General features: G+C 43.4%; 1 protein-coding gene across 4 annotated transcripts in view; it reads left to right on the top strand.

The window, feature by feature from the left end:
- TSC2 (TSC complex subunit 2) overlaps positions 1–22246 on the top strand; it is a 243100-nt gene that overhangs the window by 9338 nt on the left and 211516 nt on the right. For all 4 annotated transcript variants that reach the window (XM_085629402.1, XM_085629403.1, XM_085629404.1 and 1 more), the window contains exon 2: positions 16923–17123. In XM_085629402.1, the coding sequence (XP_085485528.1) occupies positions 16986–17123 (138 nt within the window). In that variant the 5' untranslated portion in view covers positions 16923–16985. The remainder of the gene's footprint in view (positions 1–16922; positions 17124–22246) is intronic.

The raw sequence follows: 22246 nt of genomic DNA on the forward strand, positions 1-22246 counted from the left end.
AACTATCTTTAAGTGGAACGCATGTATTAATGAGGGGTGATGGGTATGTTTCCCATGAAAATTTGAGGAAGAGGATTATACAATTTGTCCATGAGGGGTATTTGGGTCAATCTATTACGAGAAGGAGAGATAAAGAAAAATGTGGTGGTCAGGTATTGATGCACAGACTGCTCAATGGGGAGACAGGTGTTCCTGGTGCAAATAGAGTGAGAAGAGACTCAAAGTTGGTCTGCAGTCTGGTGTGAGTCATATTCAAGACCGAGGAGAAGTGTAGCATTGCGTCTGTATGGACTTTATGGTTCATTGGTGGTAATGAGTAAAAAGATAAGGTTTGCCATGATTTTGGTGGATGTTTTTTCGAAGTGGGTAGATGTCAAATGTATGTGTGTGATTTCTACAGAAAGAACTATTTCTTGTGCTTGCGGTAATCTTTAGGGTGGAGAGTTGAAAGGGACTAGTGCCACTAATCCAAGGGAGTCTGAGGGTGCTTCTGGCTCTCACTGGGGTCCCTCTGTCTGCAGGAACCACCGTTTAACCTAGGACGAGCTTCATTCATGCAGTTCCAGTAGTGTTGCCACAATTGCAGAGCTCCTCTCTTGGTTTGTTTAAGTCCTGTTGTCACAGACTCGGGTCTTTTCTTTGTCCTCTTTGATGCAAGTTGGATCAGAACTGAGATTCTTGTGTCAAGGGTAGCCCTAAAATCCTAGATTTTATGGCATTAGGGGTGTGGGTGCAAGTGGCCAGTCGGCTACTAGCCCCAGCGGTTAATCAGCCCCTTAGTGACCACATCTGAGGGTATAGGTCACCTTTTCTACCCAGAACCTACTAGTCTACCACTTTTAAAACAAGCATTTGCAATGCAATGGGTCTTGCATTAAGGTTTGAGATATTGTCATTGCTAATAATAATGCAACACCAATAAAAAAGCCAATAGCGTGCCACAAAAGGAAAAGCACACGCACGAGCGTGTGCGATTCCTAGGTACCTTTTCAAACCCCCCCCCCCTCAAGAGGTCTGTCGCTGCGGATACAGGAGTAACAGAGGAGAAAGACATTTTAAGTAAATGAAAAAGTATATAGCGCAAACTCGACCCAAAGGTATCTGAGTGCTACAGAGCGGTCCGGCAGTAAAAGGCAGCCACCAGTTAAACCTAATAAATTGTAAAACAACCCCCTTTTTAGTAATACATGGTTAAAAAAAACGAAAATGGAAGAAGGAAGCAACGGATGAAAGGGTGGGGGAGCAAACACTGTGGGAGAGAGGAAAAATGGGGAGTGGGCACAGGAGTAACAGAAAAGAAACTTTTTACAAAAAAAAATGGGTTTTTTTGCAAAATATTTCAAAACTCCTACCGTCCGCCGCCTGGCTCAGTATCCCTTGTACCTACCTAGCATCAACATCAGACGAGCGGTCTTCCTCCGGCAACCCCCGAGGTTCCCTGCATTCCAAGCCTTGTTAACTGCCCTCTGCACTGCACAGTCCAGCTTGGAAGGAAGAAGGGAGCAACGGACGAAGTGTGGGGGAGTGAGGAGCAATCGGGGGTGGCCAGTGGAGAAGGGAATTTTAATCACATAAAAAGTATAGCACAAACTTGACCCAAAGATATCAGAGTGCAACGGTGCAGACGAGCAGTAACCAGCAGCCACAGTTGTGCCATCTCGGGACCTGCTATAACAACGAGGCAATTACATGATTTCATGTAATCCTCTTGCAGCAAAATGGCAGCCATGGCCGATGCTGATGACACTTAAGGTAAACCGTCAGTATCTGAGCTTCACAGGCAGATCACGGCTCGCTGTAAAATCCACAGGACAGCTGCATTCTGCCCTACCTGGAGGGGCGCACAGACCCTGTCATGGAACCAAACCCTCACTGCGAGGGCGACATCCTTTGCGGTACAGTATGTTTGCTGTATTGTCTTGTGATTGTATTTATATAGCGCATACTACCCCTGACGAGGTGTTGTGCCCTCCAGGGATGGCCTTCTCTAAAAACATTAAAGAAATGTTCAGAGAGGCAGCACGGCCAGGGGCGCTAAGGCACTTGTCAATCCCTTTAGGAGCAAGCTGCCGTACTGCCCAAAAAAAAAAATGGAAGGGGCGCGGCCGCTATAGTTATGCCCGCTAAAGTTAAAGTTACGCCGTGTTTCAAAGTGAAAGCAGTCATGGCGAGTAAAACACGTCTGCCCGCAGTAGGAGAAACCCCTTAAAGAAAATTGTGGGTGTTTATGCGCTTGATGCAAAAGGCACCCTCTTCTAGGCGCTAACAAGGTGCAGCCACTCTGCACTAACCATCATGATACGGGGGGAGTGATTCTGATCTCCGGGCTGGAGGGAGGGCCTGAGCGGGGAGACGCAGAGTGCTGGTATCACTACCCGCCGCTTCCACGGACACTCGGCTTGAGGCAAAAACATGATTTCATGAAATCCTTTTGCAGCAAAATGGCAGCCGTGGCCGAGACCTATTGCATTGCAAATGCTTGTTTTAGACTACCAGTTCCCTTCCCGTCTAGTCCCACTGCCGACCACTATGCCCCGTGTGAATGGACAAGTTATTCACATCCATTTTGAGGTGGTACCTCAAGAACTGGATTCTCCCCTTTGCACCTGATGTAGAGGGGAAGGAAAATGTGCAACTGATCAGTCTTTTATTTCTCTGACTGCACAGTAAGAGGACTTTATTAAAGAGATTTATGTGACAATCCTGCGGGGGTACAGAAAACGAGTGGAAAAGCTGTTGTCTAACACACAACATTTAGATTTTGGAAAATGTACTATACCTATACTTCAAATTATATCTGCAATTATGAAGCAGAAATGAAGCTATTTTTTGTAATCCTGAAGTGTGATGGAAACAAAGATTCTAATAGGATCAATCTGAATCAAAACACTTTACTTGGTGATGCACGAATTATAAATAGACACAAAAAACAGATTTTCATACATTACCATTTTTGCACTATATCTTTTTACCATTAAAACTGCACGTCTATGCAAATTTATTTGCCATTTTAAAGGAAAATGTAAACAGTGCGCTACTTCACCAGTTCTCCCCAGCCATTTGTACACTTGTTCTTTGTTATGGCCTAGGATTTTTCGCAATCCCTCTGACTTCATTGAAATAACATTAATGGCACCACCACCCTGAAAATTGCTCCAGCACTACTGCCTCGTGTGAAGGCTCCTCAAGCCCCGCCCATTTTAGGCCCCCCCCCCCCCCCACCTTTTTGAAAGCACTCGTCTTTTACATTAAGTATATAGAAATTCAGGCGATATTGGGAAATTTTGGGTGAAATGCAATATTCTTATAAGATATGAGAAATATTTTACTCAAAATATTTAAGGCGCAACCAATTTACACGTATCCAAAAGTAATCTAGGGGACGGCATTTGGAGGGGGCAACGTTCTTGACCGGAGTGAGTGGGACACATGGAGAATGCACTGTCGGCACAGCTGATGAGGTCACCGGAGTTTGCTCGCATTGCAATTTCTTTTTTTCTCCAAAATGCTTACTCCGCGTGCTTCATTGCTGTCTGACCCCTGCACACAGCACAAGCTGACCTTACCTATCTGATGGTGACCCGGCATGGACTCACGCTGGCTGTGTGTGTTAGTCTTTCGAGCTTGGTTAACCTTCAAAGCGGCCAATCCTCAGGGGGGAAACGGTGCTGAACAGGAGGCCTGAGGTGAAAAACTACACGTCTCACTTAGTGGAGCTTAAAAGCAGATGGAGGAACCGACATGGAAATAAAAAAACTCTGTTCTTGGAACCCTTCCCTTCCGTAAGTGGATGCAATAATTCTCAGCCCTGTGTGTCTGCGCCCCGGTCTCACAGACGGCCATGAAGAGGCGGCGCACAAAGTCTTAAAATAGTGGTGGTTGGTTTCGGCCTCAGCCTCACTGGGGTGAACAGCTCTGCTGTCCCCTCCACTACCCCTGTGACATCCGCTCCTCGTGCATTTCACACGTTGCTGGGTAAGGCAACCTACATCACTTTCTGTTTGCACCTTCGCAACCCAGAACCGGACGAGCTCAGACCCCACCACCACCCAGCCACGGAATACTCACTGTGTCGTCCTGACTGTTTTCACCCATGTAACCTAAATTGTGTTTAAAAAAAATAAATAATACAAATCGAATGTTTTATGAGATCAATTTGTTTTGACGATGTTTCGCTCCACTCCATTATGCATTCCACAAAAATATGGGCTCATACGATTTCTCATCCTGCATTAGATTCATATTTTACATATAGTCCTTTTCCCCAATCTACATACGGTGCTATCAGACTCCACTAAAAGAAGTGGCAGGGAAAGCATTCGCTTTCACTTTCGCTTGAAAAACAAGCCCGCGAGTGGTGCGCGCGCACGCCACTGCGAGCCATGTGGTTTCAATTATCGTGCCCGTGTCTGGGCACGATAATTGAAACCACATGACGTCCGGTGCGCGTAATAGACACCAATAGGCCATGGGCGGAGCAACGCGACCGCCTTTGGCCTATTGCGTGCCGTCTTAGTGAAAAACACACACGCAAAGCCCAATCGCGTGGCACAAAAGGAAAAGCACATACGTATGCGATTCTTAGGCCCATCTCTGAAACCCCGTTTTTCACCTACTAAATGTCTCTCGCTGCGCGAGCAGGGCTGCGCACTGCAACGCTAGGCGCAAGACCTAAAAAGGCGGAAGTGTTCCTCAACTGAACAGAACAGTTAGCCCACCCTAGAGGTGTGGCTAGCCTTTTTTAGGTGTGTACACCTCTTGACTACCTAATTTTCCCACTTGCCCAGGTGTAAATGTGCCTGGGGGAAGGGCTGTTTCCTCCTTTGGAATGCAGCCTGGTTGCATTTCACTGGTGGTGTAGTCTTTGAAGCTGATCACCTTAATGTGCCACTTCACTTGCCACCCTCTCAGGAAAGGAGGTGTGACCTTCCTGTCCAGGCCATTATTTCTGACTCCTGGGTTAGTTTACACATCCTGGTTGGGGGTCAGATTGCTGGTTTGTTGACAGCAAGCCAGGCTGGCAGCCAGAGCACAGGGAAAGCTGGAGAAACCAGGTGGGCAACCTCTAAGGTTCCCACCTAGATGCATGAAACATCGTCCTCGACACGAGATTCATGTCAAGGGTGAGAAGGCATGTTGTTTCATACCAAACATTACATATTTAGGCCATACTGTAATGGAGCTGCCAACCTTGGGTTTGCCCGGGTGCCAGCCCGTGTTACCCTATGAACCGGGTATCACTTATAGTGTCCTTTAATAGTAAAGTCCACTATATGGACTTAAAAGCTTGCACTTACACTTCCACAACTTTAATATAATGCACCCTGCCTCCTTGAATAGTGCATTGACTTACCCTCACATGGTGAGGGCAAAGTCGAGCTCATGCAAGTTTCCAATTCCTTCTGCAGTGGCAGGCCTGCTGTCGGTAGTTTACTTGGGTCACTGATGGTGGCACAGACAGTGATTCAGGCCCTGGTAACCCCTTTAACACCTATGCACTGGTACCATATAATAAGGACTTATAAGGGAGTTAAAGTCCTTGCTAGTGGGGTTACCAATTCACATACATCAGTTCTGGGGAAAGACCACTGGCAATGGGGCCTGTTGGCAGGCTTCAGTGCACTGTCTGAGTCAAAAACCAGCATCTAGTAGTCCAAATGGGGCAAAAAGTGGGGAGCATCTGCTGATAGACCTGTTTTCGTACACGCAGCCTTGTTCAACCCTCAAGCAAATGGTATTGTAGAAAGGGCAAATCGTATGGTGAAAGGGACTATTCAGATGGCAATTCAGATTGGCAGTAGTGTGCATAAAGAGGTCAATGACATAGTACTTACACCCACCGGACAGAGGACCAACTTAGCAATGGGCACCAAACTCAGAAGTTCATACCAACAAATTATCTCTCACAAAATCCAAAAATACTCATGTGTGCAAGACCATAATGGCACCTTCTGTCCAGAGGAACCACCCCGTTGCACAGGGTCAATAAAGCAGAAAAAACTTGTATCATGGTTGCACCACTTCAACTTAGTAAAATAGTCCACATTGAATCCGTCGATTGATTCTTCTTCTTTATTATTTATTTGTAATCTTATTTTAGAAAACACAGCTAACGCGTTTCGTTCTCACTAGAGAACTTCTTCAGGGCGATTTCGATATCCACGATAGAGCAGAATTAATGTTTATAGTAAAGCAATCCTGATCCAATAATATATGCGCGTCCAGTGCTTCTATCCCCACTTATAATTTGAGAGAGTGTTGTGATAATTCAAAAAGTCACTACTAGTGTCTTCCATGCGAAAGCGATATGATAGTCACTATGGATTAATTCGTCCTTAACTACATCAGGAACGTAACAATGGTACCTATGATAGCGTCATTCTGCCTGCCGGTATCCCATCGTAATAGCACCCGCTAGTATTAAGTTTCTTATCTCTCAAATAGATCTGATGAGACTCTATCACCCTATCGTAAACCTCGTAATTTTTCTTTATCACCTCCTTAACCACATCGATGCGAGTGACGGAGCGGTTCCGTCATGCGCGTCGGTTGCGCTGTGCGTATGACTGAACCGCTCTGTCATGGCCCCGCCCGCGCAATAGAACCTTCAGCACAGCGCGGTAATCCGCGCCGCGCTGAAGTGGTTCGAACATTCAATTTCTCTCTCTAAATCAATTATATCCTGTTTTAAACTGGCAACTTTTTTTATTTGAATGTCAGATCAAAATGCGCATCATGGTATTCGATGCTTGTTGTAAATTATCTTCCCAATCCTTGAGTCCCTCCTCATCGAGGTCCTCAAAAGTTAGGAAGATAAGTATTCTCAAACCACGAGGGATCTTCTGATTGTCAAGGTATTTTTGCGTAAAGTGATACCGTCCCACCAGTGAGACATTTCTTGTTTTTTCAGCCTCTCAAGTTTTTGAAATTTAGCACGTAAGCCCTCCCCTGATTGCTCCTTAGTTACATTAAGGCCACTCAGTTGTGTATTGGAGAAGAGACCCATAGCCATCTCCTCCCTATTGTCATTAAATTTCGACATCTTGAATCTAATATGGTCATACAAATATGTAAATTCCTAGTAATACAAAACTATAACTTGGTCCGAGTTGTGCCACCAGGATCCCAAAATAATCGTACTTTCACCCACCGGACAGAGGACCAACTTAGCAATGGGCACCAAACTCAGAAGTTCATACCAACAAATCATCTCTCACCAAATCCAAAAATACTCATGTGTGCAAGACCATAATGGCACCTTCTGTCCAGAGGAACCACCCTGTTGCACAGGGTCAATAAAGCAGAAAAAACTTATATCATGGTTGCACAACTTCAACTTAGTAAAATAGTCCACATTGAATCAGTCGATTGATTGAATATTCTTCTTTATTATTTATTTGTAATCTTATTTTAGAAAACAAGCTTACGTGCTAAATTTAAAAAACTTGAGAGGCTGAAAAAACAAGAAATGTCTCGCTGGTGGGACGGCATCACTTTGCAAAAATACCTTGACAATCAGAAGATCCCTCGTGGTTTGAGAATACTTATCTTCCCAACTTTTGAGGACCTCGATGAGGAGGGACTCAAGGATTGGGAAGATAATTTACAACAAGCATCGAATACCGTGATGCGCATTTTGATCAGACATTCAAATAAAAAAGTTGCCAGTTTAAAACAGGATATAATTGATTTAGAGAGAGAAATTGAATGTTCGAACCTTCAGGAGGTGATAAAGAAAAATTACGAGGTTTACGATAGGGTGATAGAGTCCCATCAGATCTATTTGAGAGATAAGAAACGTAATACTAGCGGGTGCTATTACGATGGGATACCAGCAGGCAGAATGATGCTATGATAGGTACCATTGTTACGTTCCTGATGTAGTTAAGGACAAATGAATCCATAGTGACTATCATTTCGCTTTCGCATGGAAGACACTAGTAGTGACTTTTTGAATGATCACAACACTTTCTCAAATTATAAGTGGGGATAGAAGCACTGGACGCGCATATATTATTGGATCAGGATTGCTTTACTATAAACATTAATTCTGCTCTATCGTGGATATCGAAATCGCCCTGAAGAAGTTCTCTTGTGAGAACGAAACGCGTTGGCTGTGTTTTCTAAAATAAGATTACAAATAAATAATAAAGAAGAATATTCAATCGACGGATTCAATGTGGACTATTTTACTAAGTTGAAGTGGTGCAACCATGATATAAGTTTTTAGGTCAATTACATAATATGGGCACATTGTACCACCGTAAATAGTGTGACACAAATTTCTCTGTTTGAGGTAATGAGAGGTCGGAAACCTACAACTGAATTGGTAACAATTTGGTTGAAGGAGTGTAACATGGAGTGTAATTCTCTGGGTCGCCAGGATGCTGTGCCGCGCACAATTGAATGTGGAGTATGCATGATACAAGAGTAATGTATACTGCTAAAAAAAAACCTACAGAAAAAAGAAAGCATCATTAAATAATGCAAGATTAGGTAAAACCTGTGAAATGTAAACCAAGACTAAATTGTTTAAATGAATTACCTTAACTGTTTGGACACTGTTCAGAAATCAACGTTTTTGCCTGTAAAGTTAAAGTAACAATAACTTTACAGGCAAAATGTAAAGTAATATAGAGCGGAATAGGGACCAATTTCAATATAAGTTTTGAATTACTGTAGGGTCAGTACCACAGAGACTCTACCCACCTAAAGCCCTACGTTTGGTGGAATTCAGTCCAAATATAAATTATGCCATACGGGAAGGTATCGGAGATGGTAGACACTGCTGACCAGCCAACGAGGATTCTGTGATCAAATAGCCACCACCACAGTTATTTTAATTACGATAGTGACAAAATAGTTAATGGGATATTCTGTGTAAACAGGATTGTAATAAACATTTTTCCTCTTTTACATCTACTGATGGCCACTATGTTTTCAGTGACATTTTACATAATGGGAGTTACTTCTCCTGGGACAGGGTTTATTTTTCGCAGCTCTATTCAGGTCAAATTGTTAGATTTATACCATTACCTCAATGACACTCAATGGTATGCCCAATTAATTATCTCTAATGGACACATCGGTTTCTGATAGACAAGTATCTCAAGCTACAGAACAATAATGCCTTCGAATATCAGGGGTCGTGTTAAAGTAATATGTGAATTAACGTGTCCCTAATTAGTACTGCTTCTAAATACTATTAATATGACTATATAATATAAAAATAATCTTTAAAATGCATGATTTTGAACTAGGTTAGGCAAACCTTCCACTGTTCCATAGTAAAAACCACGATCACTCGTTCTAAACTCATTGCTCCAAGCTACCTCAAGTTGAACCCCTTTCGACCTTTAAAATGGTAGTAGGTTTGAAATCTCTCCATATTATAAAAAAAAAAAAATTACAATTATCTTGCAATACTTTTTGTATAGTGTTTATCAAATCATCGGGTACTCAAAAGTGAGGTTTCCGAACCCGTTGAAAGTCATTATCAAGCGTTTTCTGCTCTTTCACTCAAGTGGAGATTTCATTTGAGCTACCAGTGTCTCCTTTTCTTTTTGTGTGTTACTCTTCCTATAAAGTAAATCGCATATTAATTGACTTAATTTTGAACTCGTTTGTTTAATATATGAAACCGAAATTCAGTAGACTGCTCAATTATTTAGTTTAAATATAGTTACTGACTGCTGCTTTGTTGCTACGGTCTGTTCTGCCAGCATCAGCTTCCTTGACTCAGCCTGGGCACAGCTGCTTCTTTTGTTGTTGAAGCTTAGTTATGACTTTCGAGTCAGATGACCGCCTGCAGCGTCAGTCAGCAAAAACCAGAAGAATCTCGTGACTGAGTCTCTTATGAAGTAATGTCATAATGTGAAAGTGAGCGGCATTTGATTAAATTAAATCGTAGTATGTATGTAAACAAGCATTTGCAATGCAATAGGTCTTGCATTTACGCGAGACCTATTGCATTGCAAATGGTAGGCATCACGGACAAAGAGAGAGGGCGTGGGGGAAAGAAGGCACGGACAACGGGGGGAGGGCAGGGGAGAAGGCACAGACAACGGGAGGGCGGGGGGAGAAGGCACGGGCAACGGGAGGGCGGGGGGAGGAGGCACGGGCAACGGGAGGGCGGGGGGAGAAGGCACGGGCAACGGGAGGGTGGGGGGGAGAAGGCACGGGCAACGGGAGGGCGGGGGGGAGAAGGCACTGACAACGGCAGGGCGGGGGGAGAAGGCACGGACCACGGGAGGGCGGGGGAAAAGGCACGGACCACGGGAGGGCGGGGGAAAAGGCACGGACCACGGGAGGGCGGGGGAAAAGGCACGGACAACGGGAGGGCGGGGGAAGCGGGCACGGACAACGGGAGGGCAGGGGGAGAAGGCACGGACAGCGGGAGGGCGGGGAGAGAAGGCAAGGACAGCGGGAGGGCGGGGAGAGAAGGCACGGACAACGGGAGGGCGGGGGAGAAGACACAGACAACGGGAGGGCGGGGGAAGAGAAGGCACGGACAACGGGAGGGAGGGCAGGAGGTGGAAAAGAAGACACGACATCAGGAGGGAGGGGGGCGGGGGAGTAAAGAGGGCACGAAAGCGGGTCATGCCTGCAGTGGGAGAACCTCATTAAAGAAAATAGTGCTCACAGTCTAAATAACACATACCATGTAACAACCAAAGTAAAGGGGCCAGTCGCATGGGAGGTGACAAATGAAGAAGAGGCGGTACTAAGGAGGGACTAACAAGCCTATTAACAAATCAGAAGCCAGCATTTAGGACAGACTACAGCCAATGGCAAATATGTGCAGAGAGTGGGCGGAGCTTCTATTCACCTACTCCTCTACAATAAGTCTTGCAGGGCAGCGCATGCGCGTTGGCTCTAGCCTCGACCTAAAAAGTGAGTTTTTCAACATGAACTTGGAAATAATACTGTTTCTGCTCTGATGACAATGCTATTAGTGAACTATATGTACCTAAATGTGGGCTCGATTCTTATTATACATGGGGCAAATATTTAGTCTAGTAAATAAAGAGGTCTTTTTACAGCAGAAATAGTGAACTTGCATATTTGAAGGTGCTCTCTTATGTGATAATAAAGAAAAAGGTGGCTCCATAAGACAAAATATTTGCATAGGATCACACAACTTGAGACCAGTTCACGGGTCCAGTACATTTGTTAGGTCGAGTAGATTATTCAAGTTACTAGACCTGCAGGTCTAGTAACAGTTGTATGATTTTTCTAGCCCTGCTGTTTGTTATTATTTTACCACTATTTAATACAACAGTTTGTTACTGTAAACACAGTACACTAGCACTGTCCCTTTATATTTATTTGTGCCCACTTGATGACTTTGATTTTAACTTTATATTATATACATATATGTGTAATTGAAAAGGTTTTTATTAACATGCAATAAACAATTTATTATTATTACTACAGTGTCGATAACAGTTAGTATGTGCTTCTGTGTAGATACATAAAATTGTCACTGGCTGCAATGCCAGAGTTGTCGGATATCTTCCAGGTGTTGTATCCATTCATTATTATTTTTGGTGTTCAGTAATGAAGAGTCTGCTTTGTTTCTGCACAATAGCTTACTCCAAACCTTCACCTGGGTCCTTTTGTCGTATATCATGCAAACCAAAACAGTTCCCTGAACATTTAAATATTATATTCCACAGTAGTACAGACTAGATGGGTCTCTCTCACTCTGCTTGATGTCCTTTTGAACTTTCTACTCTGGAGTAAACAATTAGTAGTCAATCTTCACTGACAACACATCGCACCAATAATTGCTGACACTACATTTTTAGGTCTCGCCTGACGTAAGACTGCGCAGACATGCGCAGTCTCGCTGGCGAGATTTAATGATTTGAAGAGACTTCTCTAGTGGGCTTTAAGCCGGGCCCTTCTTTTCCATTGGCTGGCGTCACCGTTTATGCTAAACGGTGGACAGCCATTGGAAAAGAGCGTCTCGTGACGTGCACTTTTCTCTTTTAGAGCCGTCCCAGTTGGACTGGCTCGCTTGCTTTACGTTTGTAGTAAAGCCTTTTCTTATGTTTTTGGGGCCATGTGTTTCAAACATATGGCCCCATAAAGACAGGAGATCACCTCCTGTAGCTTCATAAAGCTCCGACGTCGCCGCGCTGGGATTGGCCCAGCCTCGCAGGTTGCCTAGCAGGCAGCGGAGGGGGGGGGGGGCCTCGTCTCTTGTCTCCTTTGTGGAACGGGGCCCCTTTGAAGCGCTCCGAGGCACGCCCTGTAGTACAGAGAACTTCACAGGAATCGGAAACATGATGGCGCATGTCTGAAGCCGGGCTACTGTACAATGGCGAGAAGAAAGCCTGGGAGACCCCAGCACCGCAGGCCCACGCTCGTATCAAAGCCCAGCAGACACCGGCTGTAAAGGCAGCGCGGCATGGGGAGCGGCAGTATCCCGGACACTGCTCGTCATCCTGGTCAGCTGTGTCTCCAGGAGGCGGGGAGGTGCACATTCCTGTGTAATCTCACCCCTGAGCTCGTATACTTTTCACGTTCCTCATGTCTGTCCCACCTATCAACCGTGGCCCTTGGCCTCACTTCCCACATGATCTCCCACACTGAATCTTACTTGGCCTCTCCTAATGCCCTTTGACAGCTTTCCACTCTGCCTCTCTGATGTTGCCCACGGCACACTTAAAACCTGGCCGAGCTCTACCCTCCCCGCCCGTGGTCTCAAACACTGTAGAATCATACCCAACCAGCTAAGGTCTCTTCGGTTAGTATCCCTAACTTCAAGGGTGTCGCGTGCCCCTTCTTTCAGGAATTACTACTCCGCTCTCTGGTATCTCTGCTAGTCTCACCCAAACCTCTAATCCCAGAGTCCCCTCTCGCTACACCCCTCTTCATACATCTCATGTCCCCTCTATAGACTCACATTTTTGAAAGGGTATTTTGCTTCATGGGTTTACAGTCTTCCTCTCCCGCTTCTCCTCGCACTCCTCCATGCCTACAAGTGTCTCTTTGTCCCCCTGACCCTCGCTTTGGTCCCAGGTAACCTATCAACACTCGCCCATCTGAGCCGGTGTTCTTTCCTTTCCCCGGTCGGTTCCCTACGTCCTACGGACAATATGTCGGAAAGAGACGGCAACCCAGAGGAACCATACGAAGCCAATGCGCGAACTTATCCGAAGCAAGCCGAGCGTTTCCGATATATTTGGCACCCCATTCAGTTCAGGATGTCAGTCATTTTTAGTGTGTTTCACGAAAGACATCCGATTTAAAGTTTAACGCATTTGCCTGCAAGAAACAACATAAAATAAATATTGTATATATTTTTAATAAACGTCTCGTTGAGGTAAGATGGACTGGGCAGCCCGGGCAAACGTTAGGCTCTCCCCTGTTCAACATGAAAAGTCTTGTCTTTGAAACTCCCCCATTGTATGTATGTCATGCAGCGTGCAGGCTAAAGAGGAGCCTCTCCCAGTCCCTGTTGGCTGTGCCCCTGCCCTGTCTGTACATCCGCTCTGAAGCGCCATCTTATCATGCAGCGTGCAGCTTTAGGGTGGGTCCATCCACACTGAGGAGGCCCCGCCCAGCCCCTTGAGTGCTGGCGCTGTGCTAAGTGTGCTTAAAAAAGATTGCCATATACTTTCAGAAACCACGCGAAACTGTTTGAGGGGTGTTGGCGAGCGCGCTGCACGCAGCCTTTCTTACCACGGAATGAAACGCAGGCACCGAACCGCATTTTTACCGTGGCGGATGCAGAGGCCACACACAAGCTTTGTTAAGGTTAGAAAGCGGACAGATAATTTTCTGCAGGTCAGTGACTTGTGAGTTGCAAAGATTCGTCAGTGATTCGGTGCAGAAAATTACAGCAGATTTTCTGTTCCTTGTCACAGGGAGGAAGGTTATCGCATGACTCTTTTCTTCTATAATTATTCTTTTCAGCTGTGGTAGTTCAATGGAAACGACTGGTGGTAAACCAGGACTGCAACTCCCAGGATGCATTTGGTTGTTAAATGAAAGCCAGTATCTGCAGAACAGCGTCCTTCGTGACTTGAAGCCAACTGGTTGCACTACTAGTGAGGAATGCAAATCTTTCTTATCAGCCACAGAAAGAATGGTGCTGATGCTATCTGGTAACTGTTAAAAACTAATAATTAGAAAACAAGTATTCCAAGCGCACCTTTTATAGCCGAAGCAGCATTGCACCAATAGAATGCTCAACAAGTGTCGACAAACGGAATGGAAACATGCCTTCGTGCATGGCTTGTGAAAAGCCAGGAACCGCGTCGATGTAAATAATGCATCCATTTCAGAGGCTTCCATGTAACCGGCACCGTGATAAAAATATTTAAATGAGTTTGAGCAGCCATAAATCCCAAAACGCCCTGCTATTCCTATACCAAGATGCCACTATATGGTTTGAAATAGTCCATTATAAATGCAGAACGTTATGAATTAAATCTCCATTTTGGTACAATATTGGACTCTGTAACATGAGCCGATGCCTCTCTCTACAGTTGTCTGGCAGTGAAGGGGACAGGAGGAGAAAAAGGCACAGAATCACGGGGGCAATGAAGGGGACAGGAGAAAACAAATGGCACAGAATCACGGGGGCAGCGAAGGGGACAGAAGGAGAAAACATGCATTGAAAATGCAATAGGTTTCGCCTTTGATTAAGTTAAAGCCATTTGCTTTGCTAATGGTATTGTATAGCAAAGCAAATGGCTTTAACTTAATAAAAGGCGAGGCCTATTGCATTTTCAATGCTTGTTGAATAAGTCGCCAGCCCATGAAGAACCCACAATTGATGAAAAATTAGGGAATCCGCAGGGAAGAGAAGTTACACCAGGTAGATCACTGGTGCAGCAGCTTAGTTGACAGAGAAAATAGAAGACTTCAGTGACAAAATTGAGAGTAATTATATGCTCATTTGATTGTTTGAGGCAGTGTTTTCCTATTGGTCTGGGCGGCATTCACTAAACGTTGCAAAAACTGCTTAAAAAACCTAGTTACTGCTTTACGCTATGAGAGCTAGCAGTTAAATTTTTCTTTTGAGAACCTGGTGGGAATACAAATGAAGAGACAGAAGCCTCTTCCCCTCTATGTATTTATGATCATACAAGACAAAAAGCTTCCTAAGATATAATGGACATTGTTTGCATGTTTGACTTCGTTCCTAAGGGTATCATTAAAGAACGATCTGTCAAGATGTTGCTTGATTCAGTAATGTAGTGACTAACAAAGTCTGTACTAGAAAAAGAAATGTGATGTTGTGCCTAACCACTAATATAACACAGCTAGTTACTTGCAAGTTTGAGTGGTCAGTCCTGGTTCCAAATTGAAAGCAAACTCTCATAAAGCGGGATCTTCACTGCAAAGAAACAGACTTCATTGCAAGACTTTCCTGTTCTCTTCTTGAATACTTCCTTTCACAGCCAGAAAGAGCATTGGAAGGTACAAGTGAATGGTTCGGATAAAGGTCATAACCCTGTATTTATGAAAGAATGGTGACAACCGCTCTACCTTAATCTACAGTCTACAATCTACAGTCTTAATCTACAGTCTGAATAATTAACTTCTATGTGGAACAGATCTGAGGAGAGTTCACTTTAATTTATCGAGTCATCTGTTAATCTTTTCTATCAAAAATCATTTGAACGTTTCTCTTTGACAAGAGGAGTAATCCCAATTGTCTATGGAACAATACTATTATTTAATGATTGTTGATGCCCAGTTAGTAACAACAGTTTACTTGCAGTAATCCATAGGCCACTCACCCAAAGATTAAAATATTCCAAGGACTCCTTTTCAGATTCATGCTCGTCAAGTTTTAACTTCATGTTTTGGCGTCCAAATGATGAAGAGAAGACTAGCATGCTGTTGAGATAGTTTGACTGTCAGTCACACAAGGCACGTTGCAGCCATCCACGTCCCCCATACCCTGTCATGCTTTAAGGGGCATCCTCTGGCTTTTTAAACCACCCTCTCAAGGGTGCAGCAGTGGTAAATACCAATTCGCCAATTCTTGTAACCTGGGAGGTCTTGAAGGGTGGGGGGGGGATTACATGCCAACCCTTTTTTTTTTTTTTGTAGAAGTGTCTCCTTTGAACATTAAGTATCCTAGACTAATAAATGTATGTTGAGCCAATATACCTCCATTTCTTTCATGAGGGTGGGTTTGAGTGATAACTCAACAGGACAGCATAACACTGAGGTCTGACTTGTTTTAGCCTTCTAGGTTGGGCAGTCCTCCTGTGGCACCTAACAAAGTTAAATGCTTAGGATTTATTCTGGTCAAAATCCACCTCAGATCAACTCAGTAGTCATTACTTGTTTTTTAAATTAAGGAAAAGTTTTGCTCTTTGCCCAACAGTCTTTAAGGAAAGGCTATCCGCAAACTTAAAATTGTAAAAATAAAAATGCAGCGGTAAGAACAATTTTTAGTTAAAGCAAACAGGATTCAATTTCTGAATGTTGGACATGTCTCCACTGGCTTCCGATGAGTAAGAGAATAAAATTCAAAGTCTTAAGTTAATGCCATAAGGCATTCTATGGAAAGGACCAAGCCTTTCTTCAGGGCTTTTTCCCAAAGAAAGAGGAGGGAGAAGATTAAGATTTTGCAATCTCCTTCGGCTACATGTTCCCAGGGTAAAATACACAAGAACTGGAGGTAGGGCTTTTTCTGTGGCTGTTCCTTGATTGAACAGTTCATTACCTCTCACTAATCAAACTCAAAGTAATCTGATGTCTTTCAGGAAGAACTTGATTATTTGTATTTAGCTAGTGTTTACACCTTTAGCCACTACTCGATTTCCCTATACATGTTCTGTTAGTGCCAAGAAACCATAGGATGTTAGTTGCACTTTAGAGATACTATACTGTCTTTCTCCCAGAAATGCGTTTATATGAACTTGCTTTGATCTTATTTGCATTTGTAGGAGCTTCTTTCACATGCTGATCCCTGACCTGTCTTTGTGAAAGCACGCCATCGTATCTCAATCATGGCAAAGATGCCGGGCAAGGACACAGGCCTGCGGGAAAAGTTCAAACACTTTTTAGGTCTAGGACCATCAAGTTCAAAATGCAGGATATCAGAAGGCAAGCGGGCAGAGTTCATAATCACGGCAGAAATACTGAAGGTAAGGTCCTGATCATTAGTGGTTCAAAAATGTCATTGAATGTTTAAGTATGCTGTGGGTAGCATTGGGTGCTATTACGATGGAAACTAAAGTTGTATGTATTAGAGCTTGTGAGTTTCCTTATTCTTTAAGCATAGGCTTTGGGAGCTAGACACTCCTTATCTAGTGAGACTTGAGCCAGTCGTCCTTGTTTGCTGGTCTGGCTGGACCATTGATGCTTCAATGATTTAAAGAAAGCATCTGTGACCTTTATCTGGTTAGGATTGAGAAGGAAGTCCAAGGCTGCTGGCCTTTCTGGATTAGGATTATTTGAGGGGTTGGAGAAGTGGTCTGGAACCTTTTATTTGTTGAAGAGTGAGCTAGTCTATGTTGGAAGCAATCCTGGTTGGAATTTTTGAGGGGTATAAGATGAAATTTGTACCCCCTTTAAAATATTAAGCTAGACTTTCTTGACAGATGACCTGTTTGGGATTGGAATACTTATTTGGGAAAGCCATTGGATCGTAAACATTTATCTGGTGAACATGGAGTTAGACCTCCTCTGTTAGACCTTTGCTCTAGTCATGGTTCTGACATAGAAGGGTGGATCTCAAAACTTTTATGGTTAAAGGTGAGCTAAATTCCTACATTTCCTTACCTTGGGATATTTTAGGGAAAAGGGACCTGAAACGTTAAGCCATTAAAGAAAGAGCAAGACCCCATTTACTGTGAAACCTCCGGGCCGAGGTATGCTTTGGAGATAGAAGCTGGATAATCAGCCCTTAGACCTGTGAAGGAGGTAGACCTAGATCAAATCGTCTTTTATTTAATAATTCTTTTTATTTCAATCAACTCTGTTACACCTTCCATGTGAAGGATGCTTCAGGGCAGGTGAAGCGACCTCAACCCCTTAGTTGCTGATAATTTAGCTGGACTCCGTTGCCCTTGGGGAATGGCAGGACTGTGTTTGCTTCAGGGCCAGATGATGGATTTTTGCCAATTCTGAGAAGCTTACATGATGACCACTTCTCTTTATTACCACTGAAAGCAATGATGGAATCATGACCTCACAAACCTAGTGAGGTCACAAAGTAAATGCATTAAGACTGAGCCAGTGTAACTCAGGCAGATTCCATGCTTCATGTTTCCGAGTGCAAGTAGAAGCCTTTACTCCTTTCTGCACTAGCATACACGTTATGGTATGTTTCACCTTTACATTTTACTGATAAGTCTTTCCCGATGTTACGTTGTTTATCTGTACATTGAAAATGCTACTGTGTCTTTCACCTTTCTGAAAATGTTTATCTTTATCGAAGTTTCATTTCTGGTTTTAGCATTGCGTTTTCATTGTTTTTTTATGTGTTTTCATAAAGACTTGTATGTTTGTTTATACTGTCTTGGGTTTTGTTTACCTTTTGATTGTGTCTCCAGTTTCTTCCTGTGCCGTTTCATGTCGCCGCAGACTGAAGCTGGGCTTTTCTCCATGTGCTGTACATTCTTATAATATTTTGTTTCTCTATCCTTGCACATTGAGTGTGCTGCAGTTTACCGCCTCAGTTTGTTGCTACACTTAAGCTACTTTCCCAGTTTAGTGTATATTAATGGTTCAATTTGTAACCTCTACATATGACTTGCGTTAATAAACTTTCTCCTGCTTTCAGATTTCCAAACAGTTCTCTAAATTACTCACTACCAGACCACTGTATCCTTTACGCTTATTGTGTATGCTTTTGTGTTTTGATAAATGTCAATTATCAAACTATTTAACCCTTTAAGTCGTTTACTCACCCCTTTGAAGTTACTAGTGATTGTTCCCAATGGGCCCCTCCATGCACCCTTTATGAAAAAGTGATGATCTTAATATTGACATTGAGTGAAATTGAGGCAGTGTTGTGTATGGCTCTTGAGAAAGCCTTACTACCCTTCTCTGTGAAGTTTTACCGGATGGAGAGCATACTTCCAAGGAAAAGAATGGCTTGCTGAAGCATGGCAGTGTCCTCAAAGAAATATCATTTGTGTTTTAAAGAGATTCTCTCCCTTAGGGCTGATTTCTCTGCTTTAGGGCACAGCGTCTCTTTTTGCTGGATACTTTAATGGTCCTATAGATAAAAAACAAAATAGTCAGGCTAACTCGTCATTCAAATCTAACGTACAGTAGGTCTTCGCGTAAAAAGGATGTAGGCCTTCCTCTGATCTCCAGACTTCTCCAACAGTGGGTCACAACCCTGCCAGACGGAAAAACCTGGGAAAAAGTCCATCTGCATTCCTGTGATTCATTCCATCCTTAAGCTTTACTAATATTGCCTTTCAATCCAGTAGACCAGCTCACCAAATTCGGGCCTGATTAAGAATATTGGTGCTATTTATCACACCTGATAAATTGTAATCCCATGGGGCACGTTATTTATTGGGTGAGCTAAATACCACTAATTACGAGTTTCTGGGGAGTAGCATGCGTATTTTGGTGTGTAACTCTTCAAAATCCGCAGTGTATAGTAAATACTGTGTATACATTTCACCTATTTAATTTAGACCGGTTTGACCATCCATTTAACGAAGGTTGAGATACTTAACGCAGCCAATAAATATTGGATATGTTAAATATCGTCCAACTCGTAATTCTGATCTGTTCTTAAACAGTTTACTCACGGGTTGTAATACACCAACCTTCATTGCCATCAATCGCTTGAGTGGTTTATGATCTGCTTGCACCACAGACTTAGTACCAAACGGATACACTCGCAACCTTCTGAAGCACTACGGCAAATCAGTTCTCCATTTCCACCTAGTTTTTTTTTTTCTGGATAGTAACTTATGTTTAATAAAGGCTATTGGATGTTCTCCCCCTTGTCGTCAAGCTGAGCCAGTATCGCTCCAACTCAGCCAGAAGCTTCCATCTTGGCAATGAAAGAGTGACTGTAGTCAGAGGACTTGAGTACAGTGTGTTGCGTAGGGCTGCCTAAATATTCTAAAAGGCCTGAACCTCTGCAGTTCATGTAACTTTTTTTACGCCTCTTTGATGTCAGGGCTGTCAAGGATGCAACTATAGACCCATAGTTATCTTTAGTTACTCAAAAGTTTGCTGACACTTCCCAGTCCAGATCATCTTCCATCTTGGGCTGCTTTTTGGATGTCGAATTGGTTACTATGGTCCTATAAACGGCCACAAATTTCATATAGTAGTCAGTGGGTCATGAAAAGTCTCTTACTTCTGTCTGGCTAGTGGGTACTTTCTACTCTAGCATAGACTGGATTTTCACATCCAATGGGTAAGTATTTCTCTACTCTATCTGATCCTCAAAGTAGACTACAGTGGATGTCCCGCCTGACACTTGGTTGCCTTGATGCACCTTTTGCGCCCTGTATCCTGACCAAAATCTAGGTGCCCAGGATGGGCCTTCTATGAATTGCTTAACACTGCTATGCTCTATTGGAAGCACAAGGCTCTTGCTAGTATCCAGCTCCAAATTCACTGACTCACTGTATAATTTGCCATCATTTCTTCGAGCATAGTCTTTCCACCACTCTTTTTTTTAATTATTATTATTATTATTTTTTTTTTTTTTACTGACCTGCTCCTAGGCTTCCTTCCAAAGTCCCGCAGGCATATTACAATCAACTTGTGCTGTGCGGAATTACTCCAGGGTAGGTACGTCCTCCAGCAGCTCACCCCTCCAGCTGTGGCAATAACCCAAACTAGTTTGCTTCATGTTTCTCACTCTCTTCTCCGTCTGCTGCAAGGGGTGTGGATGCCATGACCAGCGCCTTCTCAGACTCTACCTGGATCTGCTGACAACCTGTCCTGGTCTGTGCAAATTGGTTACTGGTCTGAGTCTTATTCTGAGACTGATATGTAACCTGTGCTCTGGTCAACACAGCTCATGTGGTCCAAGCGAAATAGGCTTCTGATCCTGGTTCTAAGCCAGGGCAGTTAAAGCATTACCCAGGAGACATCTAGCAAAATTCTTCTCTCACCCCTTCATCAACCATGGGCAACTAGCCATTGATTTAAACTTCAGTGTGGGCAATCGGATACTCCATTCCACTTCAATGGTTACTATGCTACTACGCCTGTACCTTTTGACACTTCTCTCACCTATAGTTCTATGAGCTCCTATATCTCTGAGCAGGAACTTTCCTCCCATTGATATTCGCCTCCTGCACAAACCCCATCATGTTTGAGTGAATGTGCTTCAGAGCAACTGACGGCCTCTACCAAATGTCCATACCAACTAGATTAAGTGCAGCATGGCCGTTTTAGGTCCCTTCACCCATAATCAATACACTAGCTATGTTGAGTGCAGTTGGAGCAAGGTATTTTGCCTGGCGGTGTCTCTTGTAATGCATTTCCTTGTGATGCAGATTATCACTTTTGGTTTGAAGAACCTTACTGCTTTCCCTTTATTACTTCTCTGGAACCTAATTTGTAGGAAAGGAGCTCTTTTTGTATGGTCACCCTCCAGTTTTTGGACTGATGCTGCTGACTTTTCTAAAGTGGACTGGGCCTTGCTATCCAGTCCCCCCCGCAGGCATGTGCTCCGACCCACAAAATATGTGTACAATTAGCAAATAATTTATTGGCTTTGTTCACTTCAATCAATCAATAAAAACTTTATTTCTGTTTTGTTAAAACAAACCATAAAAGTACACACAAGTACGACACAATAAGACTAAATATTGGGAATAAGTTCATCATTAGGATACATCAGTGCTGAGTTAGCAGGAATTTTAGGCGGTGCATACTTATAAATCCAGGCATTTTCTATATTTAACAGCCGACTTTAAAAACTCGAATACAAAAAGAATACTATCACTACATAGTAGTTGTAAATACATCATAGCAGGTCTGATCTGATAAAATTCAAGTTTCTTTAAAAGCGGGACCAGATAGCGTTTGCGGGGAAATTCGTAAAATTTACATAAAAACATAAAATGCAGCATCTCCTGCGAAGACTTTCCGTCGCAGCCGCAGGATGCTGCTTCTTTATTAAAAAACGAAATGTATGGTCTGACAAGCAAATGATGAAATAAATTCATCCGAAATCTAGTTAATAAAAATTTCTCATGAGAAGACAGAGATCCCAATAGGTAAGGCTCTGTGTGTGGAGTTGTTTTTAACATAAGAAAAATCCTGACGCTTGATT

This window comes from Triturus cristatus, chromosome 10 (assembly GCF_964204655.1).
Source record: "Triturus cristatus chromosome 10, aTriCri1.1, whole genome shotgun sequence".
Lineage (NCBI taxonomy): Eukaryota > Metazoa > Chordata > Amphibia > Caudata > Salamandridae > Triturus > Triturus cristatus.